At 32.8% G+C, this 16,424-nt stretch overlaps 1 protein-coding gene across 1 annotated transcript in view; it reads right to left on the reverse strand.

The window, feature by feature from the left end:
- The window catches only part of LOC100367791 (nesprin-1-like), a 157,857-nt gene extending 144,183 nt beyond the window's left edge, over positions 1–13,674 (reverse strand). The window contains exons 1-6 of the mRNA XM_085505423.1: positions 13,336–13,674; positions 11,203–11,264; positions 7,104–7,199; positions 5,354–5,437; positions 4,689–4,781; positions 3,898–4,055 (exon numbers count right to left, since the gene is read on the reverse strand). Coding sequence (XP_085361549.1) covers positions 3,898–4,055; positions 4,689–4,781; positions 5,354–5,437; positions 7,104–7,199; positions 11,203–11,264; positions 13,336–13,405 — 563 coding nt within the window. The 5' untranslated portion in view covers positions 13,406–13,674. The remainder of the gene's footprint in view (positions 1–3,897; positions 4,056–4,688; positions 4,782–5,353; positions 5,438–7,103; positions 7,200–11,202; positions 11,265–13,335) is intronic.
- Between the last annotated feature and the right edge of the window lie 2,750 nt (positions 13,675–16,424).

Raw genomic sequence — 16,424 nt, forward strand, 5'->3', positions numbered from 1 at the left:
TTTATATCATTTACATCCTTTTCTGTAAGATATTTCTTCCATAATTTTATATTCAAAAACACAGTGACATAATTGACAATGTATAACTTAAAATGAGTGATGGCCAAAATGAGGATGATCATTAGTTGTTCTGAGTGACTTTTTTCTAATCTGTCTAGTGATGCATGTATGACAATAATTTTGCTACAAAAACTTCCATAATTTTAATTAGCAGCAAAGTATATAAAGACCTGCACAGTATAAGATATTCCAAAGCCTAGAAACATAGACATCTATACCTAGGTATACATCCCATTAGAAGTTGCCTAAAAATAACAAAGATAAGTTGTACTCCATATTGCTGAGTACACTAAAATACCATATTCAGTTCATGCCCATATAAACTGACAACTATATGTCACATGACAGAGATAGAAATAAACAATAATCATACCAATATACTAACACAATAAAAGTACACGTAAATCAGAATGTCAGATTCAAGTATCAATTTATAAAGTAACCACATGGAACAGTCATAATTTACTGTATCCAACATAGTTCTAATCTTGAGTGAAGCACATAGCACAAACAAATTTTATGAGAGCTCCATGTATTTACATAAATATCCCATGATGCATTGCGAACCATAATGTACATTATGGTGCATAAATGCTGTGAACTGCTTTTTTCGAGAGACAAATATTTGCACATTTCGTAAGTGTGGGATTCACCACAAAATGTTGTAGTCATCAAAATTTCAATGAGATCCTAAGACAGTAATTCAGTGATTTTTACAAATATACTTTAGCACAAATGCTCACAAATCGTGATAATTGTTACTGTCGAAGATAATACAGTTCACAGTTGTACTCTCTCTCTCTGGAAGAAATTGACAATTCCGAATCTGACATCTGATTTTCACACATAACCCAATTGTTATTATTATTAATACAACGTGCATTGTCCCATATTCTGTACACATGCATTATGGGAAACTTGGATCGCAACGTTTAGCACTGAGGCAAAAAACTCGCCTTCTCGAAAATTTCAGCTCTGATATTTGAATACGTCCTCGAGGCAAACATCTAAAGTGAAAAGTGCAGTATGATTGTTAGCTTTTTTCTACATGTTATTTTTTTTAGAACAATGGCAACCTGGCAACTATCTGCTGTATACATCAATATTACAAAAACTTTGGAACAATATTTGAAATATTTCATTAATTTGATGTTATGAATATTCAAATATGCTGTTTTAGTTTTCTTATAATTATGAGCAGATATTGGGAAATAAAAACTATGTTGCATCACAAATTAACCTTTTCACCACCAGAACTTTCTCACCCACATTTTTCTGCTTTTTCTAGAAATAATACCCCCGGTATATTAATTTTGAACCAATCAGACAAAATTTGAGTCAATTTTCAGTTTTTACTAAAAATAATTTGGCTATTTTTGTCCCAATCTTTTGAAGGATAATGTAGACTATTAACAGGACTATTTTGTGAATTTGTGATGAAAGGAGGGAACTGGTGGTGAAAGGGTTAAGCATGGAGATTCAGAAAGATACAGATGGTTGCCAATGGTGATTGTTCCATCCTTCGATGCATACTACTATACACACATACATGCAATGTAGCACAGAAGAAAAAGCTGTAATAAGAATCTCTAATGTATTAGTCAAATCTCAGTTTATAAACTTTTCGGAAATTTTGAGAGTTTGTAAAAATTGCAAAATTTAGTAGCAGTGGCATTTGACAGTGATTTTCATGAAATTTTTACATAAAATCCTCAAATCCTGAAAATGCCTAGCAGGGAAATTTAAACGGTTCAAAGCATATTGCACAGTGATAAAGTAGAACACCAGTGGTAAAATCTACAAGTAACATGCTATAGACGATTAGTATCTTAAAAAAAACAAACTTTGGCACTGGAGATAAATTCAATAATTGTAAAATCTATCCACCATTAAGCTGGGGACTGAAAAAACCAAGATAAGATTGAATTCATCGGGATGTGACCAGGAAGTACACAGGTGGGTTATTTTATTTAGTCACATATTAGCACTGGATTGAATTAGTTTTCAGTTAGCAGTCGATTAGCTATCATTTCCATGCAACTAATGTGTTTTGTATAACTCGCCTTGTGTCCATATTATCATCATCGCCACCCACTGCACGGTCTACTCTCCTACAGAAGGGGGTAAATATCAGAATTCATGTATGACACAAACATATTATATAACTGTCATTCTTGATGTCTACATATTTCTTTTCAATCACATTTTTATTTTACCAGGTACAAGCATGGGTGAAACACTTGAAAATGTTCACTATAAACAATACATCCTGGTAGATATTAATACACCGATACTACTCTGACTCGATAAAATATGTAATTAAATATCTCCTCCATCTGCCTGGTCAAGAAATCAGTCATTCTGAATTAATGTAGAAAAAACACTCAAATTGACAGAGAGAGAGGTTGGTATTCCAAATTTGTTTCTAGTCACAAGAATGACAGTTTTTACATACAATAATCATAATCAGACATACAATAAGACTAATTCCATGCATGATTTCTATACAGCACGGTCTTATAAAGTCCCACAAATACTGTATTGAATCATAGACCCTCTAAAAGAGAGCATAAATAGGGCCTATGATTGAATAAGATATATGATATAGTATGTAATTACACACAATATTGAATTCATAAATAAAATGTTATACTGAATACAATATGTTGTAATTCAAAATGAAATGTAACTACAGCAATTGCTTTATTAGAAGGACATTCATGTATGTAAACAACAAATCTGATTTCAGCTGACTTGCTAACCTATTTAAGTCTAATCAGACATTTACATATATTACCACATACGCTTCTAAGAAAGCAAATGCAATAGGTGATTTATGATGAAAGATATAGTGTCACACAATCTTGACAGTCAAAAGTACATAAATACTGTGGAATACTTTATTTTTGTTGGAATTAATTTTCGCTGAAAAGGCTTTTTAGGCGTTTTGTATGGAGTTTTTTTTCACTGATTTTTGATGAGTTTTATAATGTGAAAGGTAGGAAAAAATGTATATTCGCTGGATTTTATTTTCACTGAATCATTCCTTCAGCGAAAATAGCGAAAATTAATTCCAAGCGAAAATAAAGTATTTTACAGTACATTAATGTTATATAATATGACATATTACTCTGATACTGAGACATATATTTTTAATGAATCAATTGTCATGGAAGGTTGTGGGCAAGGTGTACATGCACACTATTCCACACCTAGGACTCATTTCTGAATTTTATACAGCACAACCAAAATAACATACCATACTACTAGTAACATACTAATAACATTATAACATACCATCAATACATGTTTGAGTAGTGATCTGAAATTGCATATTATGTTTATTAAATAGTACAAATTCAGATTCAGGGGCCAACGAAATAAACCTGTTAATATAACATAAAACAAAGATGTCACACAATGCCCAAATATGAATGATGGTATATTATAATATTGTATATAAATAACATTGGTGATATTATGATGAATGACTATATACTGTGCTAAAAGGTAAAAGACATGAGTCTAAAACATGCAACATTATTTCCACTATCTGACATACACAGCCCCACTGAATTGAAGCAGAAATTTGTCAACTATCTCCAAAAGCTTTTATTTTGATCCAGAATGTATCTACATTGTACCGCATAAAAAAAACTGACAAATTTCTGCAATCGAAACTGGTGGTAATTTATTTTATAGTAAATTGTTTTATTGACCAATGATTGGATAATACCGGTATACATTTATACCATATTCACAAATTATTGCATTTATCATGTCTCTATGAATACCATGTTTAAGTATAATGCATAATAGTTTAGTAGGAATACTTACTTGGCTGCAGCTCTCTGTGCCCATTTCAACAGTGCTTTCTTGGCGCCTGTTTTGGCAGCTTGTAGTCCAGCTTTCTTTTTGGTCGGCGGTTGACCATCAGTTTCCGTGGGTTGTCCAGTCAAGATCTGTTTGGCTAATATGTTGGTCTGTTCCTCAATCTATGACGTAATTGATAAATTGATACACTTGACATGTAATTTCCATGAATACAAATGCATGACCCCCCCCCCTCTTCACCTCCTTATTTTATTAGCTGCATAAATGTCACTAATTTCTTAGCAAAAGAGAGAACAGCAACATGTATTTCTCCTTTCACAATCTGTGTACTCTGCCTAAAAGTCAAGTGACATACGATGCATTCTGAGCCATACTTTGGGCTTGAGACAATATCAATATGTGACATAATTATTATAATAATTTGCCTGAATTTTGGAAAATATCATTTTATGTTCAAATGTCAATGGTTTTCAGCACATTGGTTTGCTGGTGAAAGTTTCAGCTTCTAATTTGAGTTTGTTTCTATCTTTTTTGCTTACATACTTGAATAATAGTCCAACATGCATGGATTCACAAAGATTTGCTTCTGTTCTAAATTACTGAATTATTGTCAAACTGACTAAAAAAAAGGCATGTAATTTAGAATAATGGCTAAATAGAAACTAAAACCAAAATTGATATAATAATACAATTAAAAATTGAATTTAAAATCTGAAGTTGCACATATACCGGTATACTAATATCTCAAAATACGATATTTGTGCAATCCAAGAGGGTTCCCCTTTACAACTTACCTGATAGTACAGAATGATAGTCCAGACAAGTCCTAGAACTATAGAGGGCTTTCCATCAACAATATCAGATGCATTGATGTTCACCATTTTGATCTGAAAATAACAAATTGATATTGTCATAAATTCTGTCAGCAAAACCCTTACGAAATCCATACCTTATGATGAGGGAATGCATCCAAAGCTAATTTTAATAATTCCTTTTTATAGTCAAAGTTGTTATTTATCACAATTACTGGGATAACAATTAACAAGTCTTTGTGAATGGCATATTTCCTGTTAATATTTGAAGTGCATTTGACATTCAGAAATTATATGAATGCACTGGGATAAAGCTTAAAAATAAAAGGCTGAGACAGGCAATCAGATCATCTTCTTATAATCACACCAATTTTAATTGAAATTAGGCCAGTCATTCAAATATTAGAATTTAGGCCAATTTTATGTCAAAATGGTCACTAGTCTGCCATATTTGATTGAATCAGAAACAAAATTGTCATGCATATGTACGACTTCATGTATAATGTCTCTTTGGCAAGATTGAAAAATATTGGTCTATGCATGTCTGAGAAATGGCTCTGGATAGACACATGGAACACAAAATAGTAGCCCCAGATTTTACAGACCTTGCCAAAAAAGGATGAATAAACCTGAACAAATTTACTCACCTTCTTGCCTTCCAAGAATGCCAATGCAGTTCGGATATTACTGAGAAAATGTAACCGCCGTAAGTTCTTTCCTTTTTCATATTTCTAACAAATAAAAATAAAGTACAACTTTATATGTATTTTGTGTGTTTGTTGACATGTTGAACTGCAGAAAGAGGAAATACAATGTACATATGTAAATAAATAAATATGTGATGAAGAAGAGTCACACTATATTGTTGGTTTTGTCAAATTTCACATATTTAATGCAATAAATGTTCTAACCTAGATCTAGACACTGATACATTTCGTCCTACATTATATTGACAATTCGTGCATGGCATCACACAGCCTACCAGCAGAATCACCAGGTTCCTTGCTAATTAAAAATGGTTTTATTTTTATCACTACATGTATGATATCATATCAACCTTTCCCAAAAAGAAGGTTTTATGATACCAAGTAATTAAACGACATGGTCTACTCCACCACAATGTCTTTGTGTAAGAACTTTAGGAGGTGTAGACAAACGTATCTGTGACTGAAACATGATGGTACTGAGCTATAACTTTCAGACATACTGTAGAATACTTAATTTTTGCTTGGAATAAATTTTTGCTGGAGGGATGATTCAGTGAAAATAAAATCCAGCAAATATACATTGTTTCTTATATTTTTCATTCAACTCGTCAAAAATCAGTGAAAATAAATTTCATACAAAACGCTTGAAAAGTGTTTTCAGCGAAAATTAATTCCAGCTAAAATAAAGTATTCTACAGTATATACAATGTACAATGGAGTTGACTCCATTTTCCAAGCATGCATTTTGTTTCTATAGTAACAATTATTTCCAATAGAAGCACATATAAACCAAAAATTAACATTTATTATGTACGGGATGATTAAAATATGAAAGTTGACTGTAAAAATACCTCTGAAATTTACTTAAAGTGAGAGGGTGGTCACCTGTGCACGCGCAGGAATTGAGTCCCAAGCGATGATAACAACACACGCTAAAACCACAAAGGCTCATGGGTAGATGCTTGTTCGTGAACAATGGCACGCGATGGCCATCTGACGCATGCGCAGGTGACGACTCCCTCGCTTTAAATGCATGTGCTACTAACAGAGCAAATATGGAATTCCAAATATGATCTTCTGCATTGTCATTTCCAAATTTGAAATATGAAGCAATTGGACATTTATTATTTAGATATAAATAGAAATCAGACATATCTAGACTGTACATGATGCAAAAAATAAATATTACACAATGTGGACGAAAAACGCAGACTTTTAACACCAGAAAATTTTAATTTATGGATTAGTCATAATAAATGTTGCTACTCCAGAAAATATTTTTGCATTTCATTATATAACCTCTTCACCACCAAATAGTCCTGTTTATAGTCTGGACTTTCATTCAGAAGATTGGGACAAAAATAGCTTAAATTTTTTGAGTAAAAACTGAAAATTGACTCAAATTTTGTCTGTTGGCCCCAAAATTAGGGGACTTGTCTAGAAATATTGAAGAATACGAAAAAAAAAAGGGCAGAAAAATGTGAACAAGGAAGCCTGGCAATGAAAAGGTTTAAGCACTTTACAGAATTTTACCTTTGCTGGTTTGCTATTTCATTTTAAAGTTTACTAGTATGCACAATGTACCGGTACATAAACAAATAAATATCATAAATTACACAGACACGGACTGTGTGTTGATGTTGGTGGGTGTAAATTACTGTCACAAGTTGAAATGAAATTGTCAACTCACCAGGGATTCACCTGAGAGGGATTCCAGTAATGCTAGTAATTTTGTTCCATCTCGGATATCAACAAATATGTCATCAACATGTTGTGGTGGTGTGTGCTGTAAAAAAAAATATATAATGTCAACACTCAGTATGGGTGCACACATACAAAAAATTAATTAAACCATACACAGCACACTTCAATATTGGGATGTTTGTTTTATACTGTGCTCATATGATGTGAGTTTGACAACAAATATACATCAGTGCAATACTTGCAGTATGCAGTCAAAGTTACAGAGTTGTACAATAAATGTACATTTTGGAAATGTATACAAACTCAACTTGTTGCTTGAATTTATGCATACAGAAAATGTCTGCAATCAACATTGAAAAGGTAAGTTGACACTTTATCAACCTAATATTGGTTTCATACAGCCTTGCTTTGCTTGCTCTGGAGAAGAATGATAGTTAATATATGCACATGTAGTGAATGGAACAGTAATTGAAATAGTAGAAGAAGTTGTGAGTATATTAATAGAAGTGTTATGGATGAAAATAGTTCATTGAATTAAATTATAGCAATTGTTAATATCAATATACTAGTATCATCACCATCGTCTTTGAATTTGTCTAAAGTGGATGATGCATAAATAATTAACCACATCACAGTGACGTCTTTTTAAACAGATCTTATATCACCTTATTTGTGCAATAAAATGGCATGACCTCTCACGAAAAAAATCAAGTTGCTTATAAATTTAATGCTCATATGTTACAACTTTTGATTGAACACTTGATGTGATCACTGAGAGTATATGATCTACTGGTTTGACATTACAACAAAATCTGATATTTTCATCCTCAACAATATTTTTGCTAGGAATAATTTGCTAGGGGCAGTGCCGGGTGCAGGGTGTGACGGACTACAAACGTGAGGGACGTTGCTTATGACGTCCTAGGGAGAGGGGGAGGGGGAATTGAAACCGGCCATGTTTGTGGTAAGCCATATCCTTGTGCTGGGCTTTGCCAAGTGCTGCCTAGGTAGTGGTACCGACTAAACAACGAGCCATATAGTATTATATTTGCATTCGATAAAATAAAATAAACTAATGTAATTATGTATTTATACCAAATAACTCGCTTTACGCGAGATCATAACCTTTGTTACAGTACTTTTTATGCTACTGCTTTTTTTGAGGTACAGTAATGAAGACATGCATTGCCATATTGGATAATATTATAGAAGACAAAATGTTTATTTCCTCTATATTCAAAAAAGAAAGTTAATGTAATTTAAGTATTCTATTTTATTATATTATTTTATGTTATATTGTGGAATTCTTTATTTTCGCTGGAATTAATTTTTGCTGAAAAGGCTTCTTGGGCGTTTTGCTTGGAATTTATTTTCACTGATTTTGGATGAGATTAACGTAAAATATAGGGAAAAATGTATATTCGCTGGATTTTATTTTCACGGAATCATTCCTTCAGCGAAAATAGCGAAAATAAATTCCAAGCGAAAATAAAGTATTCTACAGTATAATATTTTTTTTTTAAATGTATGCACAGCAAAGTACTAAAACAAACTGCAAGAAATCAATGAAGCCTCACTAAACTGTTTTTTGCACAGTACTAGATGCACTTGACTGACATTTGAGACATCATTAAATTCTATTGACTCAGTAGCTTACCACATTACATTTACAGGTACATTGTATACATGTATTTTGTTTGACCTCACATGACCTCATTGTAAGGTGATACCCAGAGCAGATATATATAACTGTTTTTTTTAATTACTTTGTAAGATGATGGGTGGTATATGGTGAAAGTGTAAACATGTGACAACCAGGCACTGGTCAATGTGGTGGTTATTAGAAGATAAGAAATACTTAGTATAAGAAGTAAAGCTTTTTATAGAGTGGATGAGATTTTTGTTAATCTTCAGGACAATCAATAATATTAATTTTTGTTTTTTTCATTGCCTGGCCCTGCCTGACAAGCAAGTCTCTGTGTGAGTTCATTATCGGTATGTAGTTTTGAAATATAAAAATCGCAGTCATTCTTAAATATATCTCAAAATTTTGAGTGAGTGGGCACACAGTTACACAGTATTGTGTGCTAGTGTGAAAACTTGAGACAATCCTTCAGGCAGATATTCATTGAAATACAAATACTGACAACACAGACATGGAATGGCATTATAGATTACTCATGGGAGCTGAGAATATGAAAAAATGAAATGAGAGATAATCCAAATGTACAATACAAATATTTGCCATTCCTAAAACACTATAATATACATACATTGTAATTCTGCCTCTCCACAAATTAATATATAAATCTATACAACTGCTGTATTTGTTCCATCAGAGGCACAACTCAAGTAACAGCTTAGATATACTAAAATTTGCATATATTGTACATTTTAAAATGGGTGATATGACTTACTACAAACACTTGAACCAAATGAAAGCACATATTACTAATAGAGAAAATACAGTAGTTAATGTAATGTACTTGTATATAATTTAATAAACCATCCTGATTTGTCTGGACAAATTTACGGTAAATTGAGCTGCATTACCAATTTCAAAGGGGTGATGATACTTCTAATAACAGCCATTATGATAATAGTTGTGTATTGAAGTGAAGATATTGTTCATGTAGTTGAGGTGCACCATGGGAGAATAACTATGCTTCATTTATTAAAGTATTTTATAAAATATAATTTTCAGGATATAGCTTGAAACCCTTAAATGTAGTAGTGACTGAATGATGTGAGTATTATTAGATATAATAACAACAGGAAATAGCAATAAACAACATAGTCTGGTCGTAAACAATTATTATTATTATTCAAACATAATTTCTCTGTCAGTTCTCCTGTGTCATTTGACCTTACATTACTACATTAGAAGTCATAAAAATAGCATCTAATTGGTTTTAATATTAGACATGAATGTTATGTTTTATCAACCATAGTACCGGGGGGGGGGGGGGGGGGGTCAATAGTGTTGACAGGAAGATGATGGAAGACACATTGCACATTGTAAGGCCATGATGCATGCAAGTTGGAGCCAAGATTTAGTGCAGTACATGGCCACAACTGGATACAAGTGCAGACTAGACAAGGAAGTGATATGAAAATAAGTATAAAAATACTGGTATATTATTTAAAATTTGGATCATACAGTGTTCTGCACAAGTGGTTTCAATGTCAGTGAACCATCCACCAGCTTTTTGAGCCACCTTATTTACCGTAGTTATGTCTCGGAAAACTAAAAATTATTATTAGTTGTCTGAGGTTATGTGTACACAACCAACCAATGGATCATTTGTTATGCAAATTAGATCAAATATCTTAATAATTTTAAGATTATCGTAGATTTTTTTTCAATATATTTTGTTGTACTTTACTTTTTCTGTGTATTAATTCCATAATCATGGTGAAATAAAGACAAATGTTTTTCTCAAAACATTATTAAGGTAGAAGCCTAGTCATTATTTTTGACAAAATTGGTCATAAATTGCACTTTTTAAAACCCAGAATTTTCAAACAACTTAGAACAAAAAGTACCCCATCATTAACAATATATGATTTTTTCAGCTTATGTCACCAGGCTAGATTTTGAGATATTGCATAATATCTCTGCCATAGGAACCTGTGGTAAGTGTTATAGCGGTATTCAAATGGCGACTTTCCACTAAAATACATCTATCAATTTCTCGAAAAAAAGTGAAAAAGGCTGGTGATCCCCAACTTTTTTTAGGTCAATATCCTTATATTGCCTTGGAGTACAGTTTATTGCAAAATGAATAAATTCTGGGCATTTTAATTTATGAGTGGGCTTCTACCTTACGTTAAGTGCGACACACAAAATTCAAGAAACATTTGTCTCTCACAATATTAAAACAATTATAAATTGCAAAATTTAAATTCCGGTGTGGGAAATGACAAGCAGTTTTTCCATCATTATGGAAGCAAGATATAGACCTGTATTTTCAGTTCAATTAAATTAAAAAATGTGCCAAAACTGTAAATCTTTTGACAGAAAACTTCAGTTGAGTAACTCCTACATGGAGACTTCATTGAAGCTTAAATAACACTGCACTCACCTTGGCAAGCACCGAGTTCATCCAATTTGTAAAGGTCTTCTTTTGAACTCTTTCTTGTTCATCTAAAGGAGGGAAACACAAAAGAAAAAAGGTGGTAAGAAATTGATATTACTCCAGTACCTGTTCAATTGTTCATCCTAGAATACTTGGTTTTTGTTGATGATGGAAGTCATTCACAAGAAGATATCAACTCAAGGTACAAACTTGTTGGATATTTGCACCATTTTTTCCCAAATAACCACCCTGTATGGTAAAATTAAGTACACCATGCTACTGTAAGCAGGTCAGCGAAGGTGAACCAAGAAAAGATGCAGCCCAGGCTAGTACATTGATACCTTGTAATGACACATATGTACGTGGAACACAAACAATATATGAAACTCATTGGAAATGAATAAAATTAGGATTATTTTCAGTCAGTAGTTATTTGGAGTGTTCAGCCAGCGAAAAATGTGACCCTTTAGCCAGAGCTGAGGAAAGGGATGTATTTTATTTTGGGCATAACAAAATAAATACATCAGGAGCACTGGACATGAATGCCTTCATAGAAGAAATTAACATAATTATCTGCAAGATACACATGTGTATGTACTAATGAAACACAGTTTTTTCAAGAAAAATCTGCTGTGCTATTTTTTTCAAATAATAATGTTGTCGATAATGGGATTTCAATGGAACCAAGCAAACAAACACTCTTTAAAGATACTGCATCATTACAACAATAATCACATTAGTTTCATTTACAGAAGTATTTTAAACTGAGTTAAAAATAGGTTACTTTTTCACGTTGCATGATGTTATTTACACATGTTTTTAAGGCAGTAGAAAGAGTTGAAGGATTTTCAAAAATTCCTTAACTTCAATTATGGTTCAATATTAATATCCTAAGCTACAAACATACAAGTGTATTTGAACAATTTGACGGTATCATGTTTCCATTATTGTCCTAAATGATACATGTGACTTACATGTACATCATTCTATGGCTGCTACCAAAGTTTTGTCTTAATTGACATATACTTTATTACAAGTAAAGGAAACACTGGCAATAATTCACGTTGTGCCAAGTGCTGGGTCACATCAATTAGAGGAATGAATGAATGAATGAATGAATGAATGAATGAATGAATGAATGAATGAATGAATGAATGAATGAATGAAATCTAAATTACTTAAGCTCTGAATTAAAAAAATATTTTTTTTCAGTTAGAAAAGTCTATTAGAAAAGCAGGTGTTGACTGAAAAGTTTAGTAATAGTATGCCTCATAATAACATAATACTGGTACTGTCATTTGTGCAAATCTCTTATGACTGTCAGCTGTTCAGATAGGAAAACAGTAAAACAGAGTAGTAAAGTAGTTGAGCCAAAATATTTTGTAGAAACAGGAGTTGATTTCATGGCTAGATTTGTGACAGTGAGTACATTTTTTTCAAAGTTCTCCGTAATGTATTTACACACAAGTTCGAAACTCATCAACAGTGACGCAGCTAGTTGACTTAATTATTTGAAAAAATATAGCTGTCTATTTTAACTCTAATATAAACATAGGTGAAATAACAGTTAACCACTGCTTAGAGGGTAAGATGATAGAGACTGAAAATCTACACTATAGTGCCACAGAATTGCATGACATAGCATAACATAAACACATGTACATGTGTACTACAATCACACATCACATCTTGGAACAAAACAAAGATGGGGTGGATGATTTCTATTTAAATTTGTGGATGCAAAATAATCATTTTAAAGAAATTACTAATTGAATGAGGTGCCAATTATTTTCTGCCCTACTTCTTACACTTTGAACTGTTTTCCTTATAATCACAGGCATTTGACGTTCATGTATTTAACCTCTGACCTTTAACTAACAAGTCCATTGTTATGATAGCATGCATAGTGACAAAGGTATACAATATTTTCTAAATCAACATAGAAAAGTATACAAAATAAAAAAAAATAGCCAAGAAAACAACATGTCATTTTAAGCATCCTGGAACATGATATTAATATAAAATTGCCACTACCCAATACAAATAGGGAAATGGGGAACACCAGACACCGCCAAGTAGTACATGCAATTAAAAGCCTAGAACGGCAAGATAAAATGTCCATTAAAAACTTATCCTTACTTCTGAGATTCCAACCTTCTGGAAATTCCTCGTATAACGTTTGCCAGTGATTAGATGAACCAAATGCCATAGTTTTTAAAAAAATATCCAATATATACACATAAATAAACTTGTACAGCAGATGAACAAATCATAGTTTTCCAAATGTAAGTTCAAGTACTTGTGCAATAAACTCCAGCCCATCACATTTTTTGAGTCCTATTTTAGCAACAGACTGTAATTAAAGATCCTGGTTTAAAGATGTACCATGCCCTGTATCATATCATATCATTGCATATCGTCTTCCATTCAGACATGACTGCTTTCCAGGGGGCTGTCCATCTCATGTCCTCGCATAATGAAAACGTTAGTGTTGTGTATGAATGATTAGAGATTCAGAGCGGTCATGCAAATACTTGACTATAAATACACACGAATCAGGAACACCCACTGGAATGAAATCTTAACAGACCCACAACGGTGTAAACTGAACGGCCAAATATGCTATATTCTACAACTCGCATGGATGAATTGTGTAGGGCATTCTCATTCAAGAAAAGAACAAAAAACAATGCATACTGAGAACCATTGTGTGCAATGTCCAACGACGGGATCATGCAGCTATATAAGAAAAGGTATGTCTTGTATACCGACACAGATCAACACTTGAACAGAGCACAAGTTATCACTCAGATATAAATAACAACATCCAGTTAAATATTATTATTAACTTCTGTCTAGTTATCAGTTTAAAAAGTTTAGTTGCCACAACATTAAATTAAACCACGAACACATGTCGGATACTGACTTACAAACTATGTGGATCTTATGTACACTGACAGTGTGTTAAACATGATGGATAATATTAGATTCCAAATTTCAGTAGCAAACTTAAATATTTAATCCACAGTTTCTCTACCATATTGTCTCTATTAGTAGCATATGCACATAGTATGTGAATTAAATTTTAGATTTTTTTCATGGTCCAAATAAGTAATATTTTAATGATTCAGGCAGCTAATGCGATTTTTGGTTTATTTGCACTTCCACTGGAGATGCACTTCTAAAAGAGCAAATATGGTACAACTCAAAAAAGCCCCATATAGATTTTTGTATAAAAAACTGGATATAATTTTCCATATTCTTTATTTATCATATACCAGTAAACATAACTTAAGTTATATTGTTTCAAGTATAGAATATAGCCCTGCTCATTAATTGGGGGGAAAAAACTGGAGAGAATTAGACAAGGAGAAAGGAGGGATTCTGTTCAAAGGTGGACTCGTTTACACTTAACTCAAACTTCCCATGGTGCTTGTTATTGACATAGAAGTTGAGAAAACTATGGGAACTGTGTAACTGTAACCAAGGCAAAATAGTATGAGGCAATTTGGCAAAATGCAACACAGTGATGGATGAATTAATAATCACAAAGCGGTACATGCAGTTTTAAATGATTACATGAGATCAACAGCTGTGATTAAATACATGTTATTGTGTAGACTTACTGACCAAAGGTAACAATGCACACCTGAATGATATCAGCCAATTATTGTCAAGTCAAAAGTCAGAATAAAATCACAAAAGACTCATTGTAGTGCAATAAAATTAAGATGTGACATCCAAGTCAACTCACTTCCAAAACTATTGAGAAAATATAGTCCAAACAAAACAACAATACATAGTTTAATTACTGCTTTTACATTACTTTTTCAGACTAATGTGGCTCAAACACGTAGTTGCAAAGTCATACAGGGATCTTTATTATACAGTGTGTATCTAAGCTCACGATTAAGTACTGTGAACTGCTTTATTTTTGTGAGGGAACACCATAAAATTATCAAATCAAGAAAACCGGTCACTGGTAGCGTAGTGGTTGTTGCATCAGACTCATGATCGGTAAACCCAAATTCAAATCCTACCTCAGGCTGAACACCAAAAATGGTCGACCCCCAACCCTGAATGAGTGTGCCACAGACTCAATAGGAAGGCCAATTCCACTGGCCGTGATTCATTAACTAATGAATGCAACTTTTGGAGAGCCTTGGTTAAGGTCCGCAGGTGCTTGTGTTCGACCGGGCCTGGTTGACGCCAGGATAGCGCAATAAATTGATATTTGATAGGAAGATGGCTGTACAGCCCTGTCATGTAGTCCCAAACATGAATATGACTTCTGTGGCAAAAATTCACTAGAAAATGCAATTTGCATATACAAAAAAGTCAGGAAAGACAACAATGACATTCGATGTCTAAAACTGTCACCTGGCACAAAAACATTAAAAAAAATCAAGGAAGCCCTTAGCAGTACATTCATTTGTATACCAAAATGTATCCGCACTCATTCCAACATTTGAATTTTTCCTTATATGGTAAAGCTTATCACCAAAATCACGTGTTCTAAATTATTGACATCACATTAAAACACTTTCCGTTGTTTACATTAGATGAAGAAGCACATTGAATGCAAATGTTCATACAGAGCAAAATGTTTTTTTCGCTATTTTAGGCTATAATCTATCATTAATTTATCACTTAAAGCTGGAAAACATAAGAATAATAAGAATACCGCAAAGGATCCACTCAGGCAGTATGGAAATTCCTCGTATAACGTTTGCCAGTGATTAGATGAACCAAATGCCATAGTTACACAATGGTCAATATGATCACTGTACTGACTGCATGCATACTTTTCGTTATTTTTGTAATTAACACAAATTACTCACATAATGCCAAGACAAATCTGAGGAGGGTAATATTTCAACGTTTTTTGAAAACGATTGGTGGTCGTAACTGCAAATGTGCATAGGCCAACGTCATGTCGAATTTGCACAAATTGATTAACCAATAGAAGCAAATGATTTACCAATATAAGCGATTTTTTTTTTAGTTTGGTTAACGGATAATACTGCCTAAGACATCACTCTTATTAACCAGCCTTATGAACAAGTGTTATCAGGTAATAAACCAATACTATAATATGAACCAAAAGTTGTTTAGTATCTCTTTAGTTTTTTGTGGGAACAATGAATATTTAATATAAAATAATTTTATGAACTAAGTCAACTACATATTTAAACTTAAAAAATCATCCTAAACCAAGCTTTACAGTA

Source organism: Saccoglossus kowalevskii, chromosome 2 (genome assembly GCF_978046115.1).
Source record: "Saccoglossus kowalevskii chromosome 2, keSacKowa6.1, whole genome shotgun sequence".
NCBI classification, from domain to species: Eukaryota; Metazoa; Hemichordata; class Enteropneusta; family Harrimaniidae; genus Saccoglossus; species Saccoglossus kowalevskii.